This window comes from Periophthalmus magnuspinnatus, chromosome 8 (genome assembly GCF_009829125.3).
Source record: "Periophthalmus magnuspinnatus isolate fPerMag1 chromosome 8, fPerMag1.2.pri, whole genome shotgun sequence".
Lineage (NCBI taxonomy): Eukaryota > Metazoa > Chordata > Actinopteri > Gobiiformes > Gobiidae > Periophthalmus > Periophthalmus magnuspinnatus.
In genome coordinates, this window is record NC_047133.1 from 23,003,235 (window position 1) to 23,029,657 (window position 26,423).

General features: G+C 39.2%; 3 protein-coding genes across 16 annotated transcripts in view; 1 reads left to right on the forward strand and 2 right to left on the reverse strand.

Annotated features, from left to right (window-relative positions):
- Positions 1–501: 501 nt before the first annotated feature.
- On the forward strand, positions 502–15,285 carry elavl3 (ELAV like neuron-specific RNA binding protein 3). 12 transcript variants are annotated; one of them, XM_055223929.1, is made up of 7 exons: positions 537–945; positions 5,875–6,091; positions 6,355–6,458; positions 8,479–8,632; positions 8,713–8,938; positions 9,568–9,606; positions 10,236–15,285. In XM_055223929.1, exons 1-7 carry the CDS (start codon positions 928–930, stop codon positions 10,582–10,584), a joined length of 1,107 nt encoding a protein of 368 aa, XP_055079904.1. In that variant the 5' UTR covers positions 537–927; the 3' UTR covers positions 10,585–15,285. The 12 variants fall into 12 exon arrangements, with proteins under 12 accessions (XP_033827055.1, XP_055079906.1, XP_033827056.1 ...); XM_055223925.1 differs by having other exon boundaries at positions 549–945; positions 5,872–6,091; positions 6,337–6,458; XM_033971156.2 differs by having other exon boundaries at positions 549–945; positions 5,872–6,091; positions 6,337–6,458; positions 10,257–15,285.
- A 250-nt stretch (positions 15,286–15,535) lies between these two features.
- Positions 15,536–20,182, reverse strand: prkcsh (protein kinase C substrate 80K-H). The gene is made up of 18 exons (XM_033971153.2): positions 20,082–20,182; positions 19,719–19,832; positions 19,482–19,598; positions 19,306–19,401; positions 19,169–19,226; positions 18,982–19,099; positions 18,770–18,899; positions 18,549–18,633; positions 18,402–18,480; positions 18,243–18,323; positions 18,011–18,163; positions 17,823–17,922; positions 17,543–17,612; positions 17,271–17,360; positions 16,848–16,922; positions 16,669–16,768; positions 16,427–16,584; positions 15,536–15,735 (listed from the first exon to the last, which is right to left on the reverse strand). The coding sequence occupies exons 2-17, from the start codon at positions 19,801–19,803 to the stop codon at positions 16,441–16,443; spliced, it is 1,581 nt and encodes a 526-aa protein (XP_033827044.1). The 5' UTR covers positions 19,804–19,832; positions 20,082–20,182; the 3' UTR covers positions 15,536–15,735; positions 16,427–16,440.
- Positions 20,183–20,373: 191 nt separating this feature from the next.
- pde4a (phosphodiesterase 4A, cAMP-specific) overlaps positions 20,374–26,423 on the reverse strand; it is a 70,575-nt gene continuing 64,525 nt past the window's right edge. For 2 of the 3 annotated variants that reach the window (XM_033971149.2, XM_033971152.2), the window contains 4 exons: positions 26,055–26,209; positions 25,853–25,975; positions 24,623–24,805; positions 20,380–23,923 (listed from right to left, as the gene is read on the reverse strand). In XM_033971149.2, coding sequence (XP_033827040.1) covers positions 23,444–23,923; positions 24,623–24,805; positions 25,853–25,975; positions 26,055–26,209 — 941 coding nt within the window. In that variant the 3' untranslated portion in view covers positions 20,380–23,443. Of the gene's footprint in view, positions 23,924–24,622; positions 24,806–25,852; positions 25,976–26,054; positions 26,210–26,423 lie in introns of all 3 variants that reach the window. The other variant, XM_033971150.2, reaches the window with a different exon arrangement.

The following is a 26,423-nucleotide window of genomic DNA, read 5'->3' on the forward strand; positions in this document are numbered from 1 at the left end:
TATTCATCTTATTATATCCTTTGTTTCTAGTTCCATATAATTATAGCATATTTTGTGCACAGTCCATTTTAATTCACTACTTTGATTGCAGCTAAGAGAATGAGGACGTACGAATGCCTGTCGGGCCCAGGTCTTTTATTCACACAGACAAAAGTGTGAATGTGTTTTGCTGTGATTTCAAACCGAGAAAAAGGAAATCAGGCTTTGCTAGAGGACAGGCAAGTGTGAGAAGTGAGAGAAACAAGTCTACTGTCTTGTACTGCACCCATCTGCTCTGAAAGTGCAGGTGGAGGCCTATTCACTGCGCTCTGCATGTGAGTGAAGAGGGGGGCAGAAAGAAAGGCAGGGCAGGGAGAAGGAGGGCGGATGCTGAGACAAGGGGGGGCTCTCTTGGTTATCTCTCCTAAAGGGGATAATGGGAGAGGAGCGCATTGCAATGGCTGCCGTGTAGTACCCTCCCTGCACAATTAGCCAATCAGCTGCGTGCGCTGCCAGCCAGGAGGACGCATAAAAGAAGAACATTGCAGCAGAGGCACAGAAGGAGACTGAGAGTGGAGCAGGGAATTACACACAAAAAACAGACGAAGTCAAACACCCTCCCCTGGACACACCCTGCCGCTGAGGAGCACTGCTTCTTCTCTTTTTTCTGAACCATCGCCCACGCCACTCGGAGAGAAACACACTCCCTCATCGTCATCCGGCAGAAAACCCCTTTCTCCTCATTTTCATCCTATAGAGGACACCTACAATCGCAAAGGGCTGAGATTCCCTGACGAAGATTGTAATTTTTTTTCCTTTTTTTCTTTTTTTTCTTTTAATTTGGAGACCTGACACATAACAGGGGCCAAATATTTTAAAGGCCGAAGAGCTTGGAGACTTCAGCCGAAGATCAGCGCAGAGAAGAAGGACCTAGATTTCTTGCATTGTATGTCAAGAATGGTTACTGTACGTACACCTCTATTTCTCTTGTGTCTCAAGTGATAGAGATAGCAGCATCCTTACAATGTGTTGGCTATGGTCATACGCACACGTGTCATTTTATTATTGCTAGAGATCAAATATTAAACACGGTGTGTTGACTTGTCCGCACACAGGTGATGTTTTGGTTGAATAACTTTTGTTTAGTATGCCAACTAGTGCTACTATAGGATTAGATAGATCAACTGTCTTACACCAGTGGAACCGCTATGCTTGACAGCACTAAGACTGCAGTCATTGTCTGCCATGTAGGCTATAAGTCTCGAACCTGCCATTTTCCAGCACAGCCTTTAGTGACAACCAGCAGGACAGCCAAATGTCGCATCTGTGAATAGAAGGGTACAGTACTGAAGGGAAAGTGTTTGAAGGTTACACAGAATTACAGAGCTAAAGCAGGAGAAACGCAATGAGACGCGCAGTGGGGGAAGCTGGCTTTCTGCACTTGGCGCAGCTAAGGATGCTGAAGACGGCTCTATGAGACAAAACATGATGCCTCGGAGGCTGAGGGCCCATCCAACAAGGCAAAGGAAAAAGGGTCGAGTCACTCTGGGAGGAAGAGGGGGAGGGGGAGATTACGCATCCATTGGTTTGCATTGAATCAGACAAAGTCCGAATTCCTCAGGGTTCTTGTTGCGATGCAACCGAGTAAATGGACTGGAAAGCTCCGTAGCCGTGATAGTGTAGGGACGCAACACACGCACATCCACGTTTAAGCGCGTTTTCCGCAAGTTTTAGGTGCAAGATCTCCATGCGTGCGCCGCGCCCGCTGGACCAAGGGAGATGGGAGCAGTGATAAATTAGCTTTGCTGTGTGCCGATGGCCGGATTGGGCGTGTCTCTGCTGGACTAAAGCACCAGGCGAGGGCCTTTGAGCCCTGAACAGCCTGGTCTGATTTACCACTTGACATCTTACGTGGTTGACAGCGTGGTCTTTCTAAGTACGCCAATTAAAGGCACATTTGCTTATAAATGTAGCACAGATCATGTTAGCATGAATGCTGAATAGACTGGGATGTTTCATTACGTCCTCGTGTTTTATAGAAACCAAACTGAGATAAACGACGTAATTGGAGCATAATTGGCACATTTATGATGCCAAGGGAATACATTTGCCAGAGTAGTAAAATATCTGGTGTATTATAATTCAGTGAAAAGGTGTGAAAGCTAGCGTTAGCATGTTTATTATGAAGTATGTGACTGTGCCTTAAAGGGCCAGGCCGCGTTATGAGTGAGTGTCCAAATGTACTTGACGTGCCTCCAGTGAAGCTTCCTCTCTCCCTTTGTTCTCGTTACCTATTGTCCACGCAGGCCCCGGTGTCACGCAGACAGTGGCTCTCCTGCACATGGTCCGCAGTGCTCCATGCTTGTACCGCAGTGCCTAGCAAATAAAACGTTGAGTCAGATAACCTTCCACTTACACAATTCAAGGACAAGGACAGCCAGCCGCTACCAGCCAACCAAACAATAAGTGCTAGACATTGACTAAATAGGATAAACACTTTATACTTCTGTTATTTTACATTTCAAACGCATTGTCTATGAAAACAAATGCAATTTCTAAGTCAACCTAATTATCTTCCAATTTATAGACTGAGATATGTTAATTGCAATTATGTAAGCAGTGATTTCCCCTTGTTGCCCGTAGCTTCGTATAATTACGCACAACAAACAAATACAGGAAGAGATGAACATGTTGCTTTCATTCTGTACTGTACACTGACGTCTTATTTGGACCCTTTGTCTCCAAGAACATCAACAATGTTGTTTAGAAAGTAACATTTATAACAACATAGGGACAGTTTAATATGAATGGTTATATTATAATCATTTTAACGCATGGAAAACCCCGTGCATCATTTCCATGAATGAGCATCAGCTAAAAAGTAGTTTCTTGTAGAGTGGTAGATTTTGCTCTGGACTTGCTGTAGCGTTTTTGACTCGAATCTGGCAACTGTAACACTCATTGTTCCCGGAGAGTCCTGCAGCCCCTAGCCACGACACAAAGCGCCACTGTTTACATTAATATTCATAGTGCTGCCATAGCCCGAGCGAGGGAGACGAGGAGGAACGGGTGGCTCTTTTGTTTGCTCGTTTCAATACATTTATTCAGCAAAAAGGCGCTGCGCTTCATGAATGCCGGCACAAGCCCTGCCTTTAAATAACGATTAAACCAGACAGCGTGCGCTCACATTTCTGAAGGTTAAAATAAAACGTGTTAGGCATTATACAAATAATTTGTAAACTGCGTTTGTGGATAAAGAAAAAGAGTAGTGTTTTTAGAGCTTCACATGAAAGTATCGAAAGCCACTCCCTTTTTCAGGACGCTGGATAGCGCCCCATGCACAAGGACTTGCAAGACAGGTCTGTCTCCCCGAGCCTTTGACTGTGTCTGCTCACATCTTATCAACGAGGAGCACATTCACGCAGCTCAGATCTTTAAGAAATCTTTTATTTTTAGTCCACGGAGCGAGGAACAGAGACGGGCACGGCTGACACGAGCTGTGACTCCTGTCGTCTTGTTTTACAGCTGCCACCATGATCCCTTAAGATGCAGAGAGTGTGGCTAATGCCCTTTGTTCACTATAATCCCGTAATCTGTGTTATTTAGAAGGCTCATTTACACTCCAGCCTAGCGTTCACTTTTGATTCATGCCATCCAAAGAAAAAACATCTTTACATAATGGATTATAATGTAAAATACAGTCAAGAATATATGTTATAGAAAACATTAGAATCAATACTAGTGTCTTTCTTTGTATGTTGAGGATTTTGACTGTATTATGATTGATATTAGCATTAAAGCTAACAGTGTAGTATCCAGTCAAAGCGTATCATTCTCTGCATTATAGCCTCTAGTGCAGTACTGTATTTGGAGCAGAAGTTAATTTGAGAAGCTGTTTGCTGGCATGAGAAATACACAAATTTGCATTTATGGTATGTTTCAATGTTTTGTGACTTCACAGTGTGCAGTGTAGGTGGTATATAGTCTGTGCTTGGCAGAGGAGGCAGGCCTCTTGTTTGCGTGAGAGTCTGGGTTCATGCGTTTGGCAGAAGAGGAGGAAGGGCTGGTGTTTGCGTGCAAGTCTGGAGCCATGTGTAGGCGATGCCGCTGATGCGCTATAAAATATTAAGGGAGATCTCACCGGGCCCCAAAATAGGAAAAAAAGAAAATAGTACCAAGCCAACTCTTTGAATTGTCTAAGTTTTAATACATTTAGGTTATAGATGCTTTTATGAAAGCATAGGAATAAACCAGAAGTGTGAGTGTACACACATAAAACCTCATAGTTGCATGGATACAGGCAGCCCCTAGAGTGATCACAGTCTTAGTCTAAGGCAGCAGACTAGGGTTACTGGGTTCATATCCAATTTAGTTGATGTCATTGAAACAACAACAAACTCAACTTTTTAAGATTATTTCTGCTTTCAACTATTTACAACTCTAACTTTAAAGCTGTTCTTTCTAAGTCTAAAAGCCTAGTAGTTCCTGCTTGTGTCAGCCTTTCTCGGCTCCTGGCCTATACCCAGTGGTCTGTGAATTATATAACTCCATAACATTGTTCACTGGGGATGTGTGTTCTGCTACGCTGAGGGTTATTTCAGTTGGCGAGACAAATTTGCCCTAATACGACTTTTCCCCTTTTGTCATATTCAGGACACGTTCTCTATGCCCCATCAAATACTCAGACACATACAGTATAACATAACACCATGGTTTTCTTTTGTTTTAATATATTCTTCATGTGGGTAAAAATGCTATACTAGATGCAACTGTCTTATTCGTTTGAAGTATTTTATTTTTAGCCTTTCTCTGTAAAATCATTCTCCTGTCATAATCGATATGACTTAACAGCTCTTCCTTGCTTCTCTAGTGTCATATAATATTTATTCACAGAGGAAAAATCTCTGACCTATATGTCTGCCCTTAAAGTGATGCCGCGAACTAAAAGTAAAACGCTTAATGAGAAAAATTAATATTCTGCCTAGAGAAACAATGCAGTCTTCGAAGGGCCGTTACCTGGGCAACCTGAGGGGAGGATAACTCAAAGGAACATAGCAGGTTAGAAGGCAGGTCGGCGCGCGTGTTCTTAGACCGTGTTGAAAAAGCAGCACAAAATGACATCTGGATTTAAAAATAACACAAAGTAACAGTACAATGTAGGCTCAGTCATAAAACATGGCATATGAAAATGCAAATGTATCAGCTGGCTAAAGGGAAAATAGACTAGGAAATGTTCTTTTCTGCACATACAAAAGTGTAGAAATCATGTTGTGTAATTATCTATAATGTTACAAGAATAGCTCTTGATTACATTATGCAGAATTACTATAGTTTGCTGATTTCAAAATGAATGCTGTCTGAAAGAGTGTAGTGGAAGTAGGGCAGGCTACACAGATGTTATTTAAAAATCTTGTGTAGCTCAAAAGAAGAAAAAATTATGAACTTGATGAACTACACTAAATTATATTTCACAAAATCTCACCTGGTTTTAGCCAAGCCATGATATCTATGTTGTAAATGCTAAAAAAACATTACTCTTTGTGTCTGCCATAGCGACCTCTTGCCACTCTTGCACTCTCGAGTCTCTAGCTTGGCCTTGCATGTGCACTCATTACTATTATTCGTCCCTGTGTAATGATGTAATGGCGTTTGACCCTGGAAAAGAGTGTGTGGGGGGGAGGGGGACCGACCACTGTGACATCTGCAGGACCACAGGCAAGGAGAGCAAGTGCTTGAAAGATGGGGCAAAATATGTATTCAGGGGGGTTCGGGTATAGCATAAATCAAAGCTTGTAGCCATTCACTCAATATTCTCTCTGGCTATCCTCTGGCTATAGTGACAATGTTGATGACCAGTTTCAGTTATAAATCTAAAATACATCTCTTTCTCAGCAGATAATCAGCACCATGGAAACCCAGGTATCCAATGGCCCAAGTGGAACAAGTCTGCCAAACGGTCCAGTCATTAGCACCAATGGCTCGACGGATGACAGCAAAACCAACCTGATCGTCAACTATCTGCCTCAGAACATGACCCAGGAAGAGTTCAAGAGTTTGTTCGGTAGCATCGGAGAGATTGAGTCCTGCAAGCTAGTCAGAGACAAAATTACAGGTAAAAATCCAGGCATTTTATTAAAGTGTTTATGCTATATAGATGGTGATGGTTAACAGTAAAGTTTGGTACAGATATTTAAAAAAAAAAATTAAAATTACACAAATTTCTTGAATAGGTGTTTAGTTATAATTGTATTTATTGCATGCATATTTCTCTGCATTTTGTAGTGTATTAACTGTAACTGTCATAACAACTTAATTTCTCCTCTTAAATAAAATTCTGTTTTATCTATCTAATTTTAGATTTGCCTTTGTGTCCAGGTCAGAGTTTGGGATACGGATTTGTAAATTACGTTGATCCAAATGATGCCGACAAAGCCATCAACACACTCAACGGTCTAAAACTGCAAACAAAAACAATCAAGGTAAGAAAGATTTACTATATGTTTTTTGTTCATTGGTGTTGGGGCGATAAAAAAAAGAGGAAATCGGTGTCTGGAGCTTGGAGATATGGTAACAGACGTGACAGAGGGAGGGGCGTTTGAGGGGGCCAACGGGTGCAGCGCCTACAACAAAGGAGCAGAAAGAAAGGGTGAAAAGAGAAAAAAGAGGAGAGTGGAGGTCAGAAAGCAAGGGGCGGACAGCATGCAGAGGTTATTGTGATGGAAATGTAATTAGGGTGCCTGACTGTGGCGCACAAGGGTCAGCCCAGGTTACCCCATCTGCCTACAATTCTAGCTAATTAGGGCCTTCCTTTGTCCCAAAATCAGATGAGGGAAAAGGGGAGCATATTATAACACACTACTTCCCTTTTCCGTCCACCCACCTATCCCTAAAGCGGATCAAAGACGAGCAATATTGAGACAAAGTACAGGGTCCGAAAAAAATCAAATCTGTGAATGACAGAGCAGGTGATCGGGTCCACCAGCTGTTCAGTAATCGGAGGTTAATTTTAACTTGTGAATGGTTGAATTTTAGTAAACCCAATATAGGCTGAATCATTATTTAATTAAGTTCAAGTTAGACATTTTCATTAGTATTCTCAATAATACTTTTTACCTCCTATTAAAATTGACACATATAAGATAAGACAATGTTTATTTGTGCCAAAATGGAGAAATGTTGTAAGTTGTTTAAATGTTTGTGGAAAGGCAATACATTTATGTCTCTAAAAAATTACAATAAATGGGTTTCAGTTTCCTGTTATATGGTGCCGTTTTAAGGATGGTTGACCATTCAAAAGATTTAGTTTTGAATTGCTCATTGCTATGACCACTATGCTAATTTCTAATCATTCTGAAACTCTTGTACATAAACATCAAGCATAAAATGGATTTTATTTTTTGATGAATTGCTCATAGTATAAGCAATGCTGAATTTACTTTTGACTTCAGTGGAGAAAGTGATAGTGGTTTGGGAGTGGACTGCTGTTGTGGGTAGGGGGTAGCACAGGGAGCAGAATGCCAATGACAGGATTAGGGGCCATATGGGCTCCAGGCACCATCTGTACTGTGGGAGCGACAGGGAGAGGGTTAATTATAGGGCAGCCTCCCCGAATACAGCAACTCCCCCCTGAATCGTCCAGCACACGCTAATCACTGTACCACACAACCCTTCTCAATTCAAGCTGCAAGGTCCAGACACAATCATCACTGGTTATATAGACGAATGCATCAAACCCCAGCACCTGCATTCAACCCAACATATAGTCTTCTAAATAATGTGTGGAATATGTTTTCACGTTGTCAAGGATGCTTAGGTCTTATGATGTGCTTGCATTGTTTGCTGTTTGCCAGTGAAGCCGTTTTGTCCCTGGAGGATACAGACAAAGGAAAAAAGGCAGGACAGGGAGGGCAGCTCAGCCTATCTCAGACAACACTCACTCTGTTTCTCCATCACGCACAACCAGAGCAGCTCTCCTAACAATGGACCAGGCAGTGCTATATACATCATACATGAGTTTACACGCTTCTACTCACATAAGTCAAGACGTGTGACTCTACATCAAGGCGAGAAAGTGAAAATTAAGTGAACGTAGACAAACAGGCAGGAAATCATTAGGGATATAACATCACAGGAAAATTAGTAAGCGGCGGCATTAATTAAGTCACTGGTGAATTAAGGAAAAACAAGCTAAGACAATGTTTTTGAGGGGGAAAATAAAGATCATTTTTGATGTTTGCTATCAGCTTCAGTAATGGCTGCAGACATCACTATGTGTCACCACAGCACTGTGTCATTCTGACTGAGCTTCAAGGCTCTGATTAAGTCCACAGATAGCACAGAGGCAATGGGCTGCACAAAGGCTAATAATTAGAATTTAGATGACTGGATTCTTCACACTTAAGTGCTAGCGCAGAGTGGAACCATTTACATTGTTTAAAAGTGGTTTATCAAAATGGTTTATCTTGCTTACTATAAAAAATATTTGTATGTGTGCTATAGGTATCATACGCTCGCCCCAGCTCAGCATCAATTCGCGATGCAAACCTGTATGTGAGTGGACTACCCAAAACCATGAGTCAGAAAGACATGGAGCAACTCTTTTCCCAATATGGTCGCATCATCACATCTCGCATCTTAGTGGACCAAGTTACAGGTACTGCCACTTTCAACCCACATTTCTGAGTGGTTTCCAACAGCAGAATAGTGACATTTCTGTGCTTTTGTTTGACGTAGGCATATCTCGAGGAGTGGGATTCATCCGGTTTGACAAACGGAACGAGGCTGAGGAGGCCATCAAAGGTCTGAACGGACAGAAGCCTTTGGGAGCTGCGGAGCCCATCACTGTCAAATTCGCCAACAATCCCAGCCAGAAGACGGGCCAAGCCTTACTGACTCAACTCTATCAGACAGCTGCCAGACGCTACACGGGGCCCCTGCATCACCAAACTCAACGGTTCAGGTACTGAGCCTTAAACCAGTGTCACTTTATGAATCACTACTAATACCACGCACACGGTCTATAAATGCAACTTTTTCAAACAAGGTCCCAGGTCATCTCAGTGTTCATCATCGTAAGCGGATGCTAATCCCTTTAGAGAATTGACTCCATTCGAAATTTGCTTGTGAATGTAGTTCCTGGTTTAAAGTTTAAAAGGATGCTCCTAATTGGTCATATTTCTACTTGTTTGTAGAAGCCTTTTAGGCAGTATTGTCTGTCCTTCATCATGTTTTCATTGCTTATTATTTACCAAATGTGTTTTAAAAAGACAAAAGTACAAGAAAAGCATGAGAAAGGAATTGAAATGGTGGCAAGCTACTCCAAATTACTGTAGAAGCTAATTTAGTTTAACCTTACAACAAAGAGCTAACACTTGAATTGCTTGAGGACATGGACTGTACACAAGACTATTATTTGACATGGCATCTGCTTGTGGTTGAATGATTTGGGGCTTGCAATGCAGTTAAGGGTGCCCCCTAGAGGCCAGCTGGTGAAGGAGCTACATTTGAACGTCTAAAGGCCCTTTTTTCCTTGTTTTAGATCTCATAACTAACCTTTGCATCCCCTTCATTCTCCCTCTTGCGTTGCAGACTCGACAATTTACTAAACGCCAGCTACGGAGTCAAGAGGTAAATGCCAAAGGTGTACTTTCAAAAGCATCCATGCCAAAAAAAGAAAAAAAACAAAACCTCAAAACAAAGTGCCTGGAATACCACCTGCTACTAGAGTTTATGTCCATAGATTATCACCAATCATATAGAAGTACACCAGGAAAAAAAATATTGTACGTAAATGTTCAAAAGGCAGGGTATTCTGGCATGGCTTTGTTTAAGTTCTCGTCTTTTTATTTAATTTTAGAGGTATTTCGTGTAGTTCGTTCTTGGACTAACATCGTCAGTTTCAGTTGCTGTAATGTCCCCTTTTTTCACCAGCATGGACATGGCGTTTGCGTCTCCTCAGTTTTATTTATTTTGAATCTGATTTGCCTTTCATCCCTCTCTATAGGTTTCTGTGTTTTGTTCCTGTGGTTTCAGTTGGACATTGTGATTCATGGTTTTAATTTTGTTTTTACACACAGGCTAAGGTCAGCAGAATAAGCAGAATGTGTGGGTGCTTGTCATTTTGTGTAAGACCAGGTAGTTTTGCGGCCAGAGTGATGAATTGGAGAGGTGCTTCAACTCCATACCTGACTAAAGATCATTTTATATGAGACAAGCGCTGAAAGTTGCGTTGAACTTCGGAATGACACCCATGGTAGCTCTCCCCCTCTCTTCCCCAGATTCTCGCCCATCACTATCGATAGCATGACCAGCCTGGCGGGAGTCAACCTCACGGGGCCCACCGGAGCAGGATGGTGCATTTTTGTCTACAACCTCTCCCCGGAGGCGGACGAAAGCGTCCTGTGGCAGCTCTTCGGACCGTTCGGCGCAGTAACCAACGTCAAAGTCATCCGCGACTTCACCACCAACAAATGTAAGGGCTTCGGCTTTGTCACCATGACCAACTACGACGAAGCTGCCATGGCCATCGCCAGCCTTAACGGGTACCGCCTGGGAGACCGGGTGCTGCAGGTGTCTTTCAAGACCAGCAAGCAGCATAAGGCCTGAAAAAGTGAGAGAGAAAGGGGCCAGTGGGGCGATCTCCTATAACCTTTGGGGAAGGCACTTTGAGCTCCCTGGGTTTTCACTATATTTGGGCCTGGACTTAGTCTCTCTGACACAATCTCACACAAACCCATAATATATTACCACAAAACAGACATTCAGACGCACTCACACATACGATCGTCCATACACGAGCAAAACACCGACCAACACCGATGGAGTTTTTGTTTTCTCTTCTTCTTATGCGACATGAGAGTCCTTCCCTGTATATTTGCCTGGATTGAATTAGATGGGGGTACGTAGCTGGTTGGTTAGGTAGGGATAATAAGAGCTATCTATTTAGGAGACAGTTTAACGAATGTGACAGAGAATGTGTACTTAGTGCTTTGATTGAATTCAGGCAAATTATGATGACAACTGATGAACAAAAAAGAAAACGATCAAAATTTAAATGAATATGTGCAATTTACCCAAACACTTAACCCACAGTCTCTCCCATTATGTTGCTGGAGAGAATGTAGTCACTTTTTTACACTTGGGCATTTTGAATCAGCGATTTTTTTAGATCAAAGAAAATTAAAAACAGTGTTCTCTTATATACGTCTATTAAAATATAACTATATATTCAATATTTAAGGTGGTTATAATAGCCGAGTATGTAAGCATTTTCTAGAAACTTTGACTACTGTTTCCTGACCTGCATTAGGTGGTGCCTAGTGTGAAGGCAATTTCTCTACCCGATATGAGCCTGTTAGCTCAGGCCCTACTATTTAGTTTCAATAGAATACTGGTCACAGAGAAGAGTAGTTGGAAAACCATCCAGTTCACCTCACAGTCTCACACCAACAAGTCCAATAGCTCACACATATCACAAATCACAGTATGATATATTTACTATTCATCACAAACAGTACTGCTCCTAGTGAGAGAATCAAGATGCACATGACTGTCTGTGAACTTAGAGCAGTGGCAGTGCTCCCATGGCGACAGCGTTCGTTAGTGAATCTCCTGAGGGCTTATGAAAGATGAGGGGAAAACCATTTCACTACAACAGAACCATTTCAAAAGGAAACACTAAGAATTTTCACATTTTGCATTATTTATCATCGCACCTTTAATGTAGATCACAAACCATTTTATATCACACAGCATAGAAAGATCCCTTTAACATGATTTTCTGGTGTCATTATCTTCAGAAAAGAGCAGTGTACAGTATTTCAGGTTGGTAAAAAATAGTAGCACATATATCAAAGCAATTAGAAATATGTGCACATTGTACAGCTCAACAATAATGGTCTACAGCAGGTTTGCAGATGAGTAAAACACATCTAGGGCACTGGCATAATTCTAAAGGTGTAAAAAAAGCTGTTGTGTAAATTAGGTTAAAATCATGTGTTTCAGTAAAAACACAGGCGCTGCAAGCCAAATGCTTGTTGCAAAATAGAGCACTGCAGTTCATTGAACATTCAGAACTGACTTAAAACTGCTCACAGCGATTTCAAAAATGATCCTTTGAGGAGAAAATGACCAGTTCCTCCAGCTTTGCCAAATGCTCTTCAAATGTATTTAAAATCTTTTTCCTAAAACGCTTCAGAGAAAACTTTGAACTCTCTGCACTCTCAAAAGATGACTGTACAACATCACGCCTGACATTTTTTACTCCTGTTTAGTACACAAAATTGTATTTGTTCGCTTCAGATCCATTAGACAGTCACAAAAATAGCATTTCTTAAAATATCCCAACTGCATGGAAATTATTTATGGCACCCTTGATGAAGCATTAAGGCCAACCAGTCTCACTGAAATGTCTGTACCAGACAGTAGTGAGATCTACCATGGGGAGAGCTAGTGTCTTTCATTATCAAGACATCTGCATATCATCATCGATTAAATGAGGTCAACTATATACAAGACATTTTTGCTTTTCTAAATGACGCTGTGTTAGCCAAAGAGGACGATCTCTTTGAAAGGAGTACATTAGAGATAAATCTATTTTTATACATACAAAGGAACAAGACATTGTGCTGAATTTTTACAGATCTTAAGCTTGGAAAAATTGGGACATCGCATGGCTTTATTTTAAACCCTCTGATCTTTGCAGAGCAAAGGGGAACAAGCATGCGGTGTATGGGTGGGGATTTAGGGAGGGGGTGAAGGAACGTTGTATCTCATACAAACTTAACTGTTCAACCATTTGAAAATTGACAGCTAGTTGTATAACCTGACACACATCTGTACGCGGGCGCTTGCCGCTCACATCTCAGTCCTGAATTTGTGTACAGTGCTGCTTGAATGATGGTGCAGTGAAGCGAAGTTCTTTGACTAGAGAATCCTCGACAAAGCTGTGGTGACACTGGCTCATTGTCAGGCTGAAAACTACTCTACGCTGCAAACAGTGAAATGTAGACTCAGACAGGGATGCACAATCATAATGGACATCAAGCATGATTCTTTATGAGATGACAAATTAGCCAAATAGCCAAAGAATTGCTTTGCAAGGCAGTACAAAGAAGGACACATTAAGACTAACTATATTATTCCCTGTAATCGCTGTACAAATCTATGTTGTATATTAAAAAGGACCCTCTACAATTTAAGTTATCATTTGTTGTGAAAATCTAAGTTGCACATATCAGTTTGCATTACAACCTACAACCACTTCTAAAACAGCATCTGTATGCACCCTCATGCAAACACTTTATCCAGAACTTATTCAAATGCATATCAAATTGATATTGGGAAAAACATGCACATATAGAGAGTTCCCCTATATTAATAATATCATCTCCTTGTCTTGTGTGACCAATTTTGGGAAATTGTCAACATTGCACCATTTCAAAGAATAGGATGGCTACTGTTTCACTCCCAATGATTGTTGCTGCTGTCTCCAGATAACCACTTAATAGTATCAAGCTTAGCCCTTAGATTTGAGGCAGGAAACCAAGTACTTGCTGAGACCAGTGAAAGACCACAGCCCTAATTGGCCATACACTCCATATATAACCCCTTATGTTATGTATACGATCAGTAGAGAGCCAAGGACCATGGCAGGAAACAGTACCACAACTGCTTGAGCAACAACAATAATCATTTAAAAAGACAAAAAAACTTTCCTATGGAACAGTAAGTGCAATGTGCTTTGTTTTTATATTGACTGAGAACAAATGATATATATTTTTTAAAAAAGAAAATTAAATGTCACACTGAAAAGGTTTGCAGAAAAGTGAAAGGAGCAATTGAGGACAGCGCTCATTGATAAACTTACATAATCGCTCCCTTTAGCCCCTAATTTGTGCTCTGTCCATGCAAAATAAGAAACTGCATATTTGGCTTATATATTAGAGCAATCCTCAAATATCTTGAAAGGGATACTGTTGATATATCGTGAGTCTTAGCCCATGTCAATTTCAAATATCATTTATTTCCTGTAACCGATTGCTTTCATTTACATATCAATATCCACTTGTTCAATTAGCGTATTTGTGTTGTTGATGTTGCCATAGAGGACACACATGATCAAACAGTTTTGTTCGGTTGCATTGATTGGGTACAATTCTTTCTTTTTCTTCCATTTATTGAATTAGTTGCAGTTTTTTACAGTGTATGCAGATTTTAGACTTAGTTAGATTTTTTTTATTTCAATCAAACTGTGTTTAATTGTGTTTGTAAAAGTCTGTGGTAGCTTTTGTTGCAACATAAAATAATTTAAACTGAAAAAATTCAAAATAGCGCCAACAAACTTGTATTATTTGGGCGACTTTAAGCTTGTAGTTTTAACTTATTGTTAACTTAAAAACTATTTATTATTATGATTATTATTATTATTGCCTCGTACAAAGTATGTTTTGTGTATATTTATGGTTTATTTCATTATATTTGCAAGTTTAAAAGATTTTAAGTTTGCCAAAATTGTGGTTACACCATTTTGTTTCTTAAAAGGGGGACAAATAGAAAAACAGCTTTAGAAGTACAATTTGGAATCGTTCTCCATAGTCAAAGAATGCACTGCTATATTTAACTAATTGAAGTGTATAAACATACATGCTGTGTGCTAGATGTTATGCCTTTACTGCCTGTGTTCTGTTTGTCTTGTTAAATGAAAATCTTTTAATTATTTAATCTAATCACAGTCTTGTTTTTTCAAACCACTTGGGGAACCCTTGAAACATGGGACAGCCCCTATAGCCAGACGCTGACCCAGTTTTGGGTCTAGCAATTAGCAAGGACCAAAGGGATGTCCCAGGTTTGACTCACAAGATACCTTCCTGCCAATGCCATTGTCAATAAAGCCAATAAAGCTTTTTCAAAAACATATTTATTTAGGCTTTGGCTTCAAGAAGAATGTCTTGTGAGTCTTTTAGAATGACAAAGGGTAGAGTGGTCTTCTGTTTCTCAACCAACTGTATTTTGTGTCTATTTATTTAGAGGGGACGCAGTAACTTAGTGATGTTTTTCTTACATTTGCCTGGAATGGTAGAACAAATCAAAACGGCAAAAATGATCAAAAAACAATTGCAAAATCTCATACTTCCAAACATGACCAAAATGAACAAAATTTAACTAAGAAAAAATAAACCTTTCAGTTTAGTCTAGGATATTTATTACTGGGATTTCTGCTGAAGACGCTTGAAGACTTTTTCATGGAATTGTTTAATTATTTGTACTTTACATGCCAGAAAAAATAAAATAAAAGTTACAAATACCTCTGTGTATTGCTCTTTATTAAAAACATCTTTAGAAAAAGCTTTGAGGATTTTACATGACAGGTAAAGCAGCACAAACCAATTAGTCAAATTGTAATTAGTCACTTTAATGACTAGTTTCATAATTAATAACATAATTGTCCCCAAAATATATATAATAATCCCTGAAATCCTCATAAAAACCCAGTGCTATTATGTGTTATTTAACCAGAATAGAGGATAATAGCTCAATTATAACACACAGTGGTTAGATGATTTAAAAAAAGTTTTATTGGAAACAATGGAATGATGCTAGACTAATACATTTTAAAAACAACATGTAATAGCAGTGAAGACCTGAAATGAATTACAGCTACATGGAATAATTTATTGACAGTGATGTTGAGATGGCGTCTTTCTTGGTTGCACAACTTGTTGCTACAGTAACTATGGTCCCTCTGGATTGAGCAATCTGTAAGAGGAAAGTTTCATCTATTGATTCAAGTCAAGAAATAATTTTTGGAAAGAGCAAAATGTATTCATGTTTCAGTTGTTAGCTAATGGTTATTATGTACAACAGTAGTTCTCAAACATTTAACATAAAATACCACCTAAGAAAGTATTTGGTTTTCAGAGTATCACTAGCTCTAAAAAAGGTTCATTAACTAGACTAAACCATGACTCAACGTGACTTTAAGATAAAAACAAATCTTGCATACAGTCGATTAGGAAACACTAATCTATTATTATTACTTATTGAACCATTCAAACATATAGTTCAGAAGACAAATATCCAGGTGGGCTAGCTGACGTCTAACACTGTTCTCTAATAGACCTCGACTTCAAATTAACTTTAATCTTACAACTGGTTGTACCTTGTGCTCTGAGTTGCTTGGTCTTCTCCCTGTCTCTTCAACAATTCCCTCTTAAAAGATGAATGCTACACTCAAAATACTAAAATATGGCAGTTCACATGTACAACATGTAGTTGATAAAAACATCTGCAATTTTTTACTCATAATACCATTCTTGCAACAGTGAATACTTTAGCATGGTTTGTAGAAACATATTCTTTCACTGACTGTGACTCAGACTTTGGTGTGCATGTAAATATTGTCATTGTTATACCTTATTTTCACCCTAACACAAAAAACCCTACTCACTGGTGGGAGCTCTTCTATAGTTCATCATGCTCATCTGTCAGGTCCATATTTTTGGGCTGATTGCAAATGGCTGGTGTGGTGAACTCCATCAAATATTCACAGCGACTAGGCTCAGAGGTAGCTGTTATGACCGTCTCATTTCCGCAAGTTAACTTTACCTGAAACAGAAAGAGCTGTTTTAGTTATAGGTCTATGCGGTTGATGGGGTGATAATTTAAGTTAGAAATGCTTTGGAGCCTCACAGTTGTGGATCTGTTGGGTCCTTGCCAACAGCCGGTCCCATGTTCGTATTTCATCACAGAGTAGATGTTATCTTCAGGACCAGCCCATTTGCCCCATGTCCTAAAGTTTCAAAATTACATTCAGTCAAAATTGTACAAATCTGTACAACAATGAGCGAAGAAATGTTGTTTTTTCTTACCCAAGGTTAGTTTCCGACCCACCAAATTTGGGTTTTTGGGATACTCTATTGAAGGGGCACAGCTTGTAAACGTACCTAAAATGAAAGTGGAGAAATTTGAATATAAAAGATAATAGAAATTTGTAAGAATACTGAAATTGGAACAGTTATTATTTGGTTTACAAGGAATTTTAGTGAAATCCAGAATGTGTTTCAAGAGATTCTGTGCATTTTAGATACAGACTAAAACATGGGTAATCACTGAGTTAGTTGATTCTATGCCACTGAGAGATATTTTTAGATTATTATTAATTAGGCATTTCACTGGAGTTAAAGAGAAAACGTCTTCATACTTATTGTACTACATCATAACCATACCAGGACAAGAGGTTTGTGACAATTAGACATAGTATTTAATGTTTTTCCTTCCTAAATTGCACTTACTCTCCAGTAGTTAACTCGTAACACTGGCTGTACATGTATCCAAACTCAGCACTTGGACCGAAGTCAAATGAGATTTCCTTTTCAATGTTTCTGTAAAAACACAATACATCCTTCATGGATCTGGTCAATTCAGTAAATGCATACTAATAAAGCAAACATTAGCCATTGTACCATTTAATGGGCACCACAAAAGTTACGACAGTAATTCGATAACCATCACTTGATTACATTACTGTCAGAAAAGCTCCTTTAAATGCAGACAGAGTACTTACCTTATCTGATCATCCACTTCCCGCAGAGCTCTCTCGGCCTCATCAAATTCATCTCTGGCTTTCTGAGCAACTGGGAATGAGATTAACATTAAAATGAACCTTAAAATAAAACAACAATCTTACTTAAAGACTGTAGTTGCAATAGTTCAGTGTTTATTTTGGGTCAACACTATACAATGATTTGCCTTGTTAAATGTCAAATAAAAATGTAGCCACATCTCTCCTGATGTTGTACAGCGTGACTCACTCAAAGCTGACTCATTTAGTTTTGTATGCTTACCATCGATGAGCTGCTGTGTTTCTTCATCATAGGGTGGCATAGCTCCTTCCTCGTCGTCTTCGTCAGCCTTCTTTTCTTGAGTGTGAGTTGTGGGAGGACTCTGCATGTCAAACACAAACTTCGCAGTGAGTCACTAGCAGAACTCGTTAACGCAGAGGTTTTATGGAAAAACTCTTCATAATAGTTACTTTATAGTCATCTGACTCTTCATCATCTTCATCGTCCTCTTCATCATCGTCTTCCTCGGGGATGTCTTCATCAGGGTATTGCTCAGAGTCAGTGTCAGCTGGTGGCTCCTTGTTTTCCTCTTGTGGTGGGTCTATGGGAATATCTTGTTTGGCCTAAAGTAAAAATGAATAAAAATCTATAATCTATCTATATTGTAATATGCATTTTCACAAATATTATGATGAGTCTTACCTCAGAAATGTACTTGTCTTTGATGTTACTCCAAACAGCCTCAAAAGCAGCTATATCCACTTTCTCCACTCCCAACAAGACCTATAAATAGAAATATCTTTAACATCCGAATATTTACATTTCATATCTTCTTCTTTAAAGATGGCTAAAACAGGCTACCTGAGCTTCAACTTCAGTAAAAGAACCGTCTGAATCTGGGTCAAGCTCAGAGTGAGTAAGAAGCTCTGCCACAGAGACACTGAGAAAAGCAAATACAGTTTACAACTCTAATTCAATTGACAATAAATTTTAAAATGAAACACTTACCTGCCATCAGCATCATCATCAAGTTCAGCAAACACCTCAGCCATTTTAGCCTTGTCTTTTTCCATGCGAATGACAGCCTTTTGTTCTGGAAAATGCCGGTGGTAAAATAAAATTTGAATTTAAGTTTAATTTATTTTGCTTTTTGTAGAAAATACATTTTATAAAAAATAACGCCCACAATTAAATGCTTTGTACTAACAATGTATGTGGTATGCAATTACCTTCCCAAGCCTTGAGATGGCGCTCTTTAGCTTCTTTTTCAGGCTTCTCTGCTTCTTCTTTGACAGTTCTCAGAGACTCAACCTTAGCCTCTATATCCTTTTTACTGACTTCAACCTCAGCCAGTTTGGCCTGTTGACAGACAACAAGAATAGTTCGTCTATTACATAACATTTTCTTCTAATTAAAAAAAAGACCAGCATTTATACAGTACCTTCTTTTCCTCTAAACCTCTTTTGGCCTCCTGGATGAGTTGCTGCTTGAGCAAAAATCCCTCTTTAGCCACTTCTGCTAGTTTCTGAAAGATTTCTTTCTCTTTACGTCCCATCTCCCTGTTAAGATAAAGTGATGGAGTGCTACAAAATGACAGGCATAAATGTATTTTTTACACAGTTACGTACCTACACGTGTTCTGACAGGTAGCACCACTGTTGTACTCATCAGTGGTGTCACAACAATCTAGGGAAAATATATTATCAGTGCATGTTGTTTACAGAGCACAACTAAATCCTAAATCATGTGAAATTGTTATTCATACCACAAATCCCATCATTGACACGGGAGGAAGGAATGAAAGCAGGTCTGAAACCTGCATTAGTGCAGTGGAAATGGCCATTGGGACAAGCAGAGGTGCCTATAGTAAGATATAGATAAAAATAGTTAAGGGTTGATCAGGTTTACAAGCCACAATTTTAAATCTATGCATTCTGTCACCTGGCTCATCTGAACCGTCCTGGCAGTCACAGTAGTCGTCATTCACTCTGTTGAACGGGATTGTGCGGGAACCATCCAGGCACGTAAAAGGCTTCCCTTCTTCATAGAATGGTCGTTCTGAAATAAATTAATGCGTTGGTCAGGGCCATCTATATGTAAATGCAAGGTTTGATTTATTACTGTTACATAGGACTAACAACAGCATACCACAGGCAAAAGTAAAGCTTAATTTCTCACTTGATAAAGGCACTCCTCTTGGTCGTTGAACTTCCACGGCTGATATCCCTACAGCCAGCAGCAGCACGAAATAGTGACAGTGCATAATTGTCAGTTGGTAAAACGATTAGCAACCTGTCACAAAAGAACACGAACTGTCACAAAAGATACTAGATCCGTAGGTAGATAAAGTACAAGAACAAATGCAACTCTAAGAGAATGAGTAATCGAATTTGATCATCAAAATGTCGACTTGTTAGGCAAATAGCGCGCATCCAGCAATGCTAGCTAATGGATAGGTCTGAGGTGAAAGTGTATTTCGAACATGTGTAAAAGATAATGCAAGAGACCGGTCAATTAAATTAATCCGCAACGTATACCTACTTGATCAGCAAAAACAATATTAAATGTATTATTATTCTTGAGAAAACAGAGCAATGGCTAATCAATGGTCGGTGACTCCAGGCTTCACTTCCGCTAAAACCAGTGCGCATGCGCCCTGGTGCCTCTGTGATTGGTGCAGAGCGTGGGGTTCACAGCGGGAACGTGGGAGAAAACTGTGCAGCCATCTCATGACAACAGGTAAGTTTTTCAAATGTTTTAGGAGTTTTTTCCAAGACGACTCATGAAATATCCATAGAGAACATGCGACATATAACAAATACGGACAAAGCTACTGGATTTATTATAAAAAAATCTTACTTTATTTGTATTTTAACACACTTTACAGTACCGAACAGTGAAATAAAAGAAAAAAAATATATACTGATATACTATCTTATTGTTTTATATATAGGTGTTTGCTTATTAAATGTATTTTATTCACAAAATGACACCTCAGTTCTGTTAAGAGGATAAACCTTCATAAAAATAATATAATAAAAAATAACTTGGACACATTTACACGTTACAACAAGATCATGTACACTTATTACAATCATTTCATTTTGTTTTCCCCTTTAATCTTTCTTGTGAACAAACAAAGGAATTAAAGCCCAGAGAAGTCTGTCACAACGTAACCTGCCAGCTCGGCCACCTGGGGGCGTAACATCACCAGGTTAGTTTTCAAAGTTACTAAGAAACAGAGGTGGTGATAGCACTAACATGGTTAAGGACACATTTATGTGAAAGAGTCACAGCCATAGTGACTACACAAGCAATTAAATAAAGTTTGTTATGCATTGAGAAAGGATAGCCTAATCATTGACTACTTCACAAATATGTGTGATTTGGCCCATTGGATAATAATCAACAAGTGACAGCCCATGAGCGAACCACCAGGACAGACTGCACACCACCTGAAACAAACAGTCTGTTTAGAAACCTGATGAAATAAAGTGCTAGTACAAAGATTTGATTTCAACATAAATGTGGACATTTGCAACATAGAATCAAATAATAATAAGGTGAAGATGCGGCCTGCAGTGCTTCAGTGATTCACTTAACACCTCAAGTGGTTATTCATCAATGTGACCTTGATAAATTTCTATTTTACAATCTAATATTACATTATGTACAACAGTGATAATGCTTATAGCTATTATCGTCAATAAGTGATTTGTTTCCAGACACCAGAATGATATAAAAATAAACTGTACACAAACAAGAAAACTCTTCCCATGGTTTTCTTTTCATCTTAAAAACAATGGCAGCAATCAATCAATTGAATCATTTTAATAAGAAACAATTGCTACAGTATTGTGTTTGTATGGCAATTAAATCTTGACATTTTTGTAGCCTTTGATTATACAAGAAGCCACAAAAACAAAACAACATCAAAAGCAAATGGCTGATGCATATGGGAATCGATTATTTAAAAACGGGTGTATTGGTGATCCTGGATGTCCACTCCGCCAGAGGGACGCATGTGGAGGCCCTGAGGCGCTGCTCTGTCCTGGGACAGAGCTGCTCAAACACACAGGCTCCTGTTGCACCGAGCAAGTTACTGACCCGCAGAAACTTCTCTCTCCTCCAAGAGAACCACACACAAGATGGTTTTATTTGTACCCTGTTAAAACAAACACTGAAACGAACCAGAGCTAATCAGATCTGAAGACCACATAAACACATGTGAAAAATGTCTTGGACACTTAAGCCAACTTCCCTGTCTATCAACACTGCACTCCCCATTGGCAAAATAGAATTAAAAAGGCATCTAAATCAATTCTTTTGAATAACTCCTATTCTTATTTCCTCCAGGTAGTAACAAACTATATAATCATCATATCAACATTAATACAAAACAAGACATTCTTTGTGCAACAATGAGATGACAGCAGTGTCCCTCTCCTCCTCCATCCTCAAATGCAAATGAACACATTGATTTTCACATAATAGGCATACCGTCACAATATAAATATACTAGGATCTATTAAAATTTAAATCTACATATTAACAGGAATGTATCCTGCATCTAGCATTTAAGGCAAAAGCATCAAACAAAACAAATATGATTAGGGACTGCCACACTCTTTTTGGCCATTTCGTGCTTCTTTTTCCCTGACATTCTCCTTCCTGATTTTCAAAATAAACCATCCTTACAATGGCTCCACCTGAAGTTTCCCATTCTGAACTTTGGTGAAAATGGTCATTTATGAGAGAACAGTAACACTCAGTAGAAGTGAAGGTTTCCATCAGCTGATGGTGGAATTCTGTACCCTTTGAAATTATTTAGCAAGTGCTAAATAGTAAATTATAGGCAAAACTTATGCTTCAAAGCATCACATGGCTTATTCTCATAAAATAAAATAAAAATTATTTAAAAAATAAAGAAATGTAATCTGGAAAGAGTTAATTGGCGGTTGCGGAGGTGGCTATGATTGCTCTGCAGCTAGAGTTCTGAGTTATTATTTCACCAGAAGAGCAACAAAGGAAGACTTTACAGCTTAAACCACAAAAATGCAGGTGTGTGATACACGGCACAATACCATGAACAGTAAGAAATTGCTAACAAGAGACAATCCAAAACAAAAACAAAACTCAGACGCTCCTGTCCCACAATGCATTGCTTCACGACAGCTTCATTCAGGAAGCTGGTGTTTCAGAAAGGCACAGAGCCATCTTGCACCAGTAGCACTCCGTGTAAAGGGTAACAGGGTTAACAGGACCAGGGCGGCCCCTTCATTGCAGCATCCTCCTCTTCTTTCTCTCTCTGTCTCCCATAACTCTGCTGAGTTTAATCTTTTTGACAAAAATGGGAAAAAGTCACTCAGACAAGTAGCTTTTTAGAGGAGAATGGTCTTGTTGATAATCTTACTGACATGAACTACTAATACTGACTGAACACTAGTACATACTCCAGTAAAAGATGGCTTTTTCCAAAGAGATCACTGATCAGTGTCCCTCACCAAATGCACACACACAAACAGACAGTCAAGTGTATGTTCATGCAGTGTATAGACCACATGTTTAATGCATGCCCAAATGCATTGCATTGGTGTTTATATTTGACATACTCTTGGTGCCAATTAATATGTGTGCATTTCTGTTCCAGAGTGCTACGTTCTCTTCAATTTCTCAAATAATCCTCAGAGTTGTGTGTTGTCAAATCCATCCAAAAACTCATGACCACTCCAAATCTACAGTTGATGTGTAACTTCTCTTTAAGCGACTTATTTATTCCCTTTTTGAAAAATAGATTCAAAGGTCTGTATTGTCATTGCAGTCTTTATTTGTTCTTGATTTGGCCATTAAAAGGTTGAGCAAAATAAAGTGTGCAACTGAGGAGGGAGATATTGAAGCAAATCTCATGTGTCTTCTGCTTGTGAAGAAGAATCCTCCTCTTCTTCTACAGGGCTTGTGTCAGACAGTCTCTCCTTGTCGGCTCGCACCTCCAGATGCTCTTTCTCCTGCTCCTCCTCCTCCTCCATCGCAACTTCATCTTCCTCCTCTATAATGTCCTCAGTCTCTTCCATGTCTTCCTCCTTTTTCCCATCCTCCTCCTCTCCCTGACTGCTGTCTTGAGCCACATGATTCTCAGTTTTGTCATTGTCTTCTGTCTGTTCTGGCTCCGAGCTGTCGTCCAAAGTTAGCTCAAACTGAAACTTATCCATGCATGCGTTCAGCTCCTTATCCTTTAGCGGTGGAGGGGAGGGGCTCTGTGGTATTGTGCTCTGGTACCAGTCTCTGTTGTCCTCCAGTGTGTCCAGGATTTCTTGAGCGTCAGGGTGCACCAAGTCTCCCCAGGTCTCCCACAGTGGGTGCACAATGTAGTCGATGAAGCCCACCTACATGAAGAAAAATACAGTCATGTGAGTTGGCTTGATTAAAAATGCAAAAGGTTGACTGCTGGGATCTGAGGGAGAGCTGTAGTTAGTCAGAAATGCACCAACAGTGCTCACAGTAGTCTACAATAGATTGGTTTTCATGATTTAAAATTTGATGTTGCCGAAATCTCAGACGGTAAAGGCAATACAATTCTAAAGTTTCACTATTACTACTTCTATCATTACCTAATTACAAATATATTAGTTATAAACCATTCATCTAATCATAAAATTAACCTGATCACTATTTTAGTTTTACAGTGAATGTCCTCTAGTATGTTCAGGCAGTATTCTGAACAAGGGCTGCCACAATATAAAATGTTAGTGCTACGATTACTGAGAGAAATGACATCAAGACTTTGAGATTCCGACATCCTGACCAACCAGCAGTGAAATCCTTCACTTTCATTCACACTGTCCACGCCAAGATTAACAGATTAGTCTTGACATCTCTATTCTGAATGAAAGGTCCAAACTGAAAAAAATACAAATTTTGCGTGTCATTGAAGTGTGCCATTCATTTATTTCACAAGCCCAGTAATTACAGTGATATTAACCATGAACTTCTGCTATGCAAGTCAACCTAACCACCATCTCCATTTTACATCCTTTGAACGTGGCCATGTAAACTCAACCTTTATCATCCGTTAAACAATGTACCTGGCTCTTTTCCACAGACGCTGTGTGTTTGTCACACATGGGGCTGATCTCCATCCCTCGCTCACGCTCCTTGTCTCCCTGCCTGAAAAACTCCTCCATGATGCGCTCTGTCCATTGACGATACACGGCCAAAGGTTTGGTGGGATTACTCAGGTCCGCACAGTGCACCATATTCCTCAACACCTGCTCACAGGTAAGATATATTTAAATACAAATACAAATTAAATTAAATACAATGAGAATCATTTACTGAGAATGAGAATAATTTAGATTGATTTACTTTAAAGGCAAAATTATTTTCATTACAGACAATTTTCAGCACAGAAAATACATAAAGATCAAATGGGATTAGAAAAGGATATAATAAATACAATAAATAACTGGTTACTTTCAATAATCTGCACTGCAAGTTGAGAACTTTACATTGATTAATTGGCTTGAAGGGGGCATGGCACTGGCAAAAGCTCTCAAAATGATAAAAAGTTGTGTAAAAACTACTGTGCAGTGAAGTACCAGTAAAGAGCATCTTCATAAGTGAAATGACACCACTGTTGTTCATGTAAATCCTTATAATCTCAATAAAATGATGAAAAAACTCATGAATTGATTAAACAGGTAAACTACAACATCCATAAAAATTCAGTATAATAAAAAAAAATCAATATTGTCTTTGGGAGTTATAGGGATACTAAAGATTACCTGGGGGTACTATATAGGGACAGTAGACAGTAGACAGTAGTGAGGCCTACCTCACTTTATCTTGAGGTTGGCCTCAAATGAACTTTGAAAATTTATGTAAGCAGTGAAAAGCACACGTAAGGATGACTGATGAAGAGATAAGAAAATGCGGAGGATAGCTAATTGGGATACTTTGATACTTCAGATCTGATACAGTGACATCATATGAGCTCAGAAGTGCATCAGGATTTGGTAACAGAAATTTGTGAACTAAAACCCAAAATAATTAATTTGCCAAGAAATTGTCACTTTAATGTCTGCTCCATCGTCGTTTAGCTAAAAATTTTGCACTGTAAATAGTTTGACATCAATGTATGTTAACAGTTCGTAACTAACATTCAATACACCTTAAAAAATAAAGACAATTAAACAACTTAACCTTGCATGAAATACGTCATTGTAAACAATAATGCATTGTTTTTTGCTGGATAAAATAAAGTTGAATAATGAATGACAAGCACTTTTTTTCAGCAGATTATTCAAATATCTTACCTGTATGCGGTCTGTGTAGTGGTCCAATAGCAGGACACCTGAACTTGTCACTTTTTTGGTCTCTACCATTGTTTTGAGGTCTGCCAGCAAACTCATATGCTTGGACATATCTGTGGCCAAAACCTATGATATACAGAAAACGTGTAGTGATTAGAAACAGAGCAGAGAGGAGTTGTTTACAAGATGGAGGACAGATACTCACCATATCTATAACCAGTTTCCTTAGGCTCTGTCTCTGTCTCTTGCTGAGGTTCTGGAAAATGTCACAGTTGTCCTCATGAAGCAGCTTAAAGCCCACAGCCAAGTGGTGGTTCTCCAGCACAGACTCATCATTGTACATCAAGGCTAACTCGGAGTCTGAGAGGACAGCAAAACATACAGGTCAAAAGGCTGTCACACAGAGAGGTTACTGAGAATTAGTCTATTTTCTGCAATGAATGAAAAGAATAACAAGTTTGCCATAAACATATGTCTAAGCATGTAAAATGTATGTTAATTATCATATGACAAATTGAAAAACAAATGATTTTCCAGTGAAAGTCGTGTAATTAGTAACTAGTAACTGAGCTTA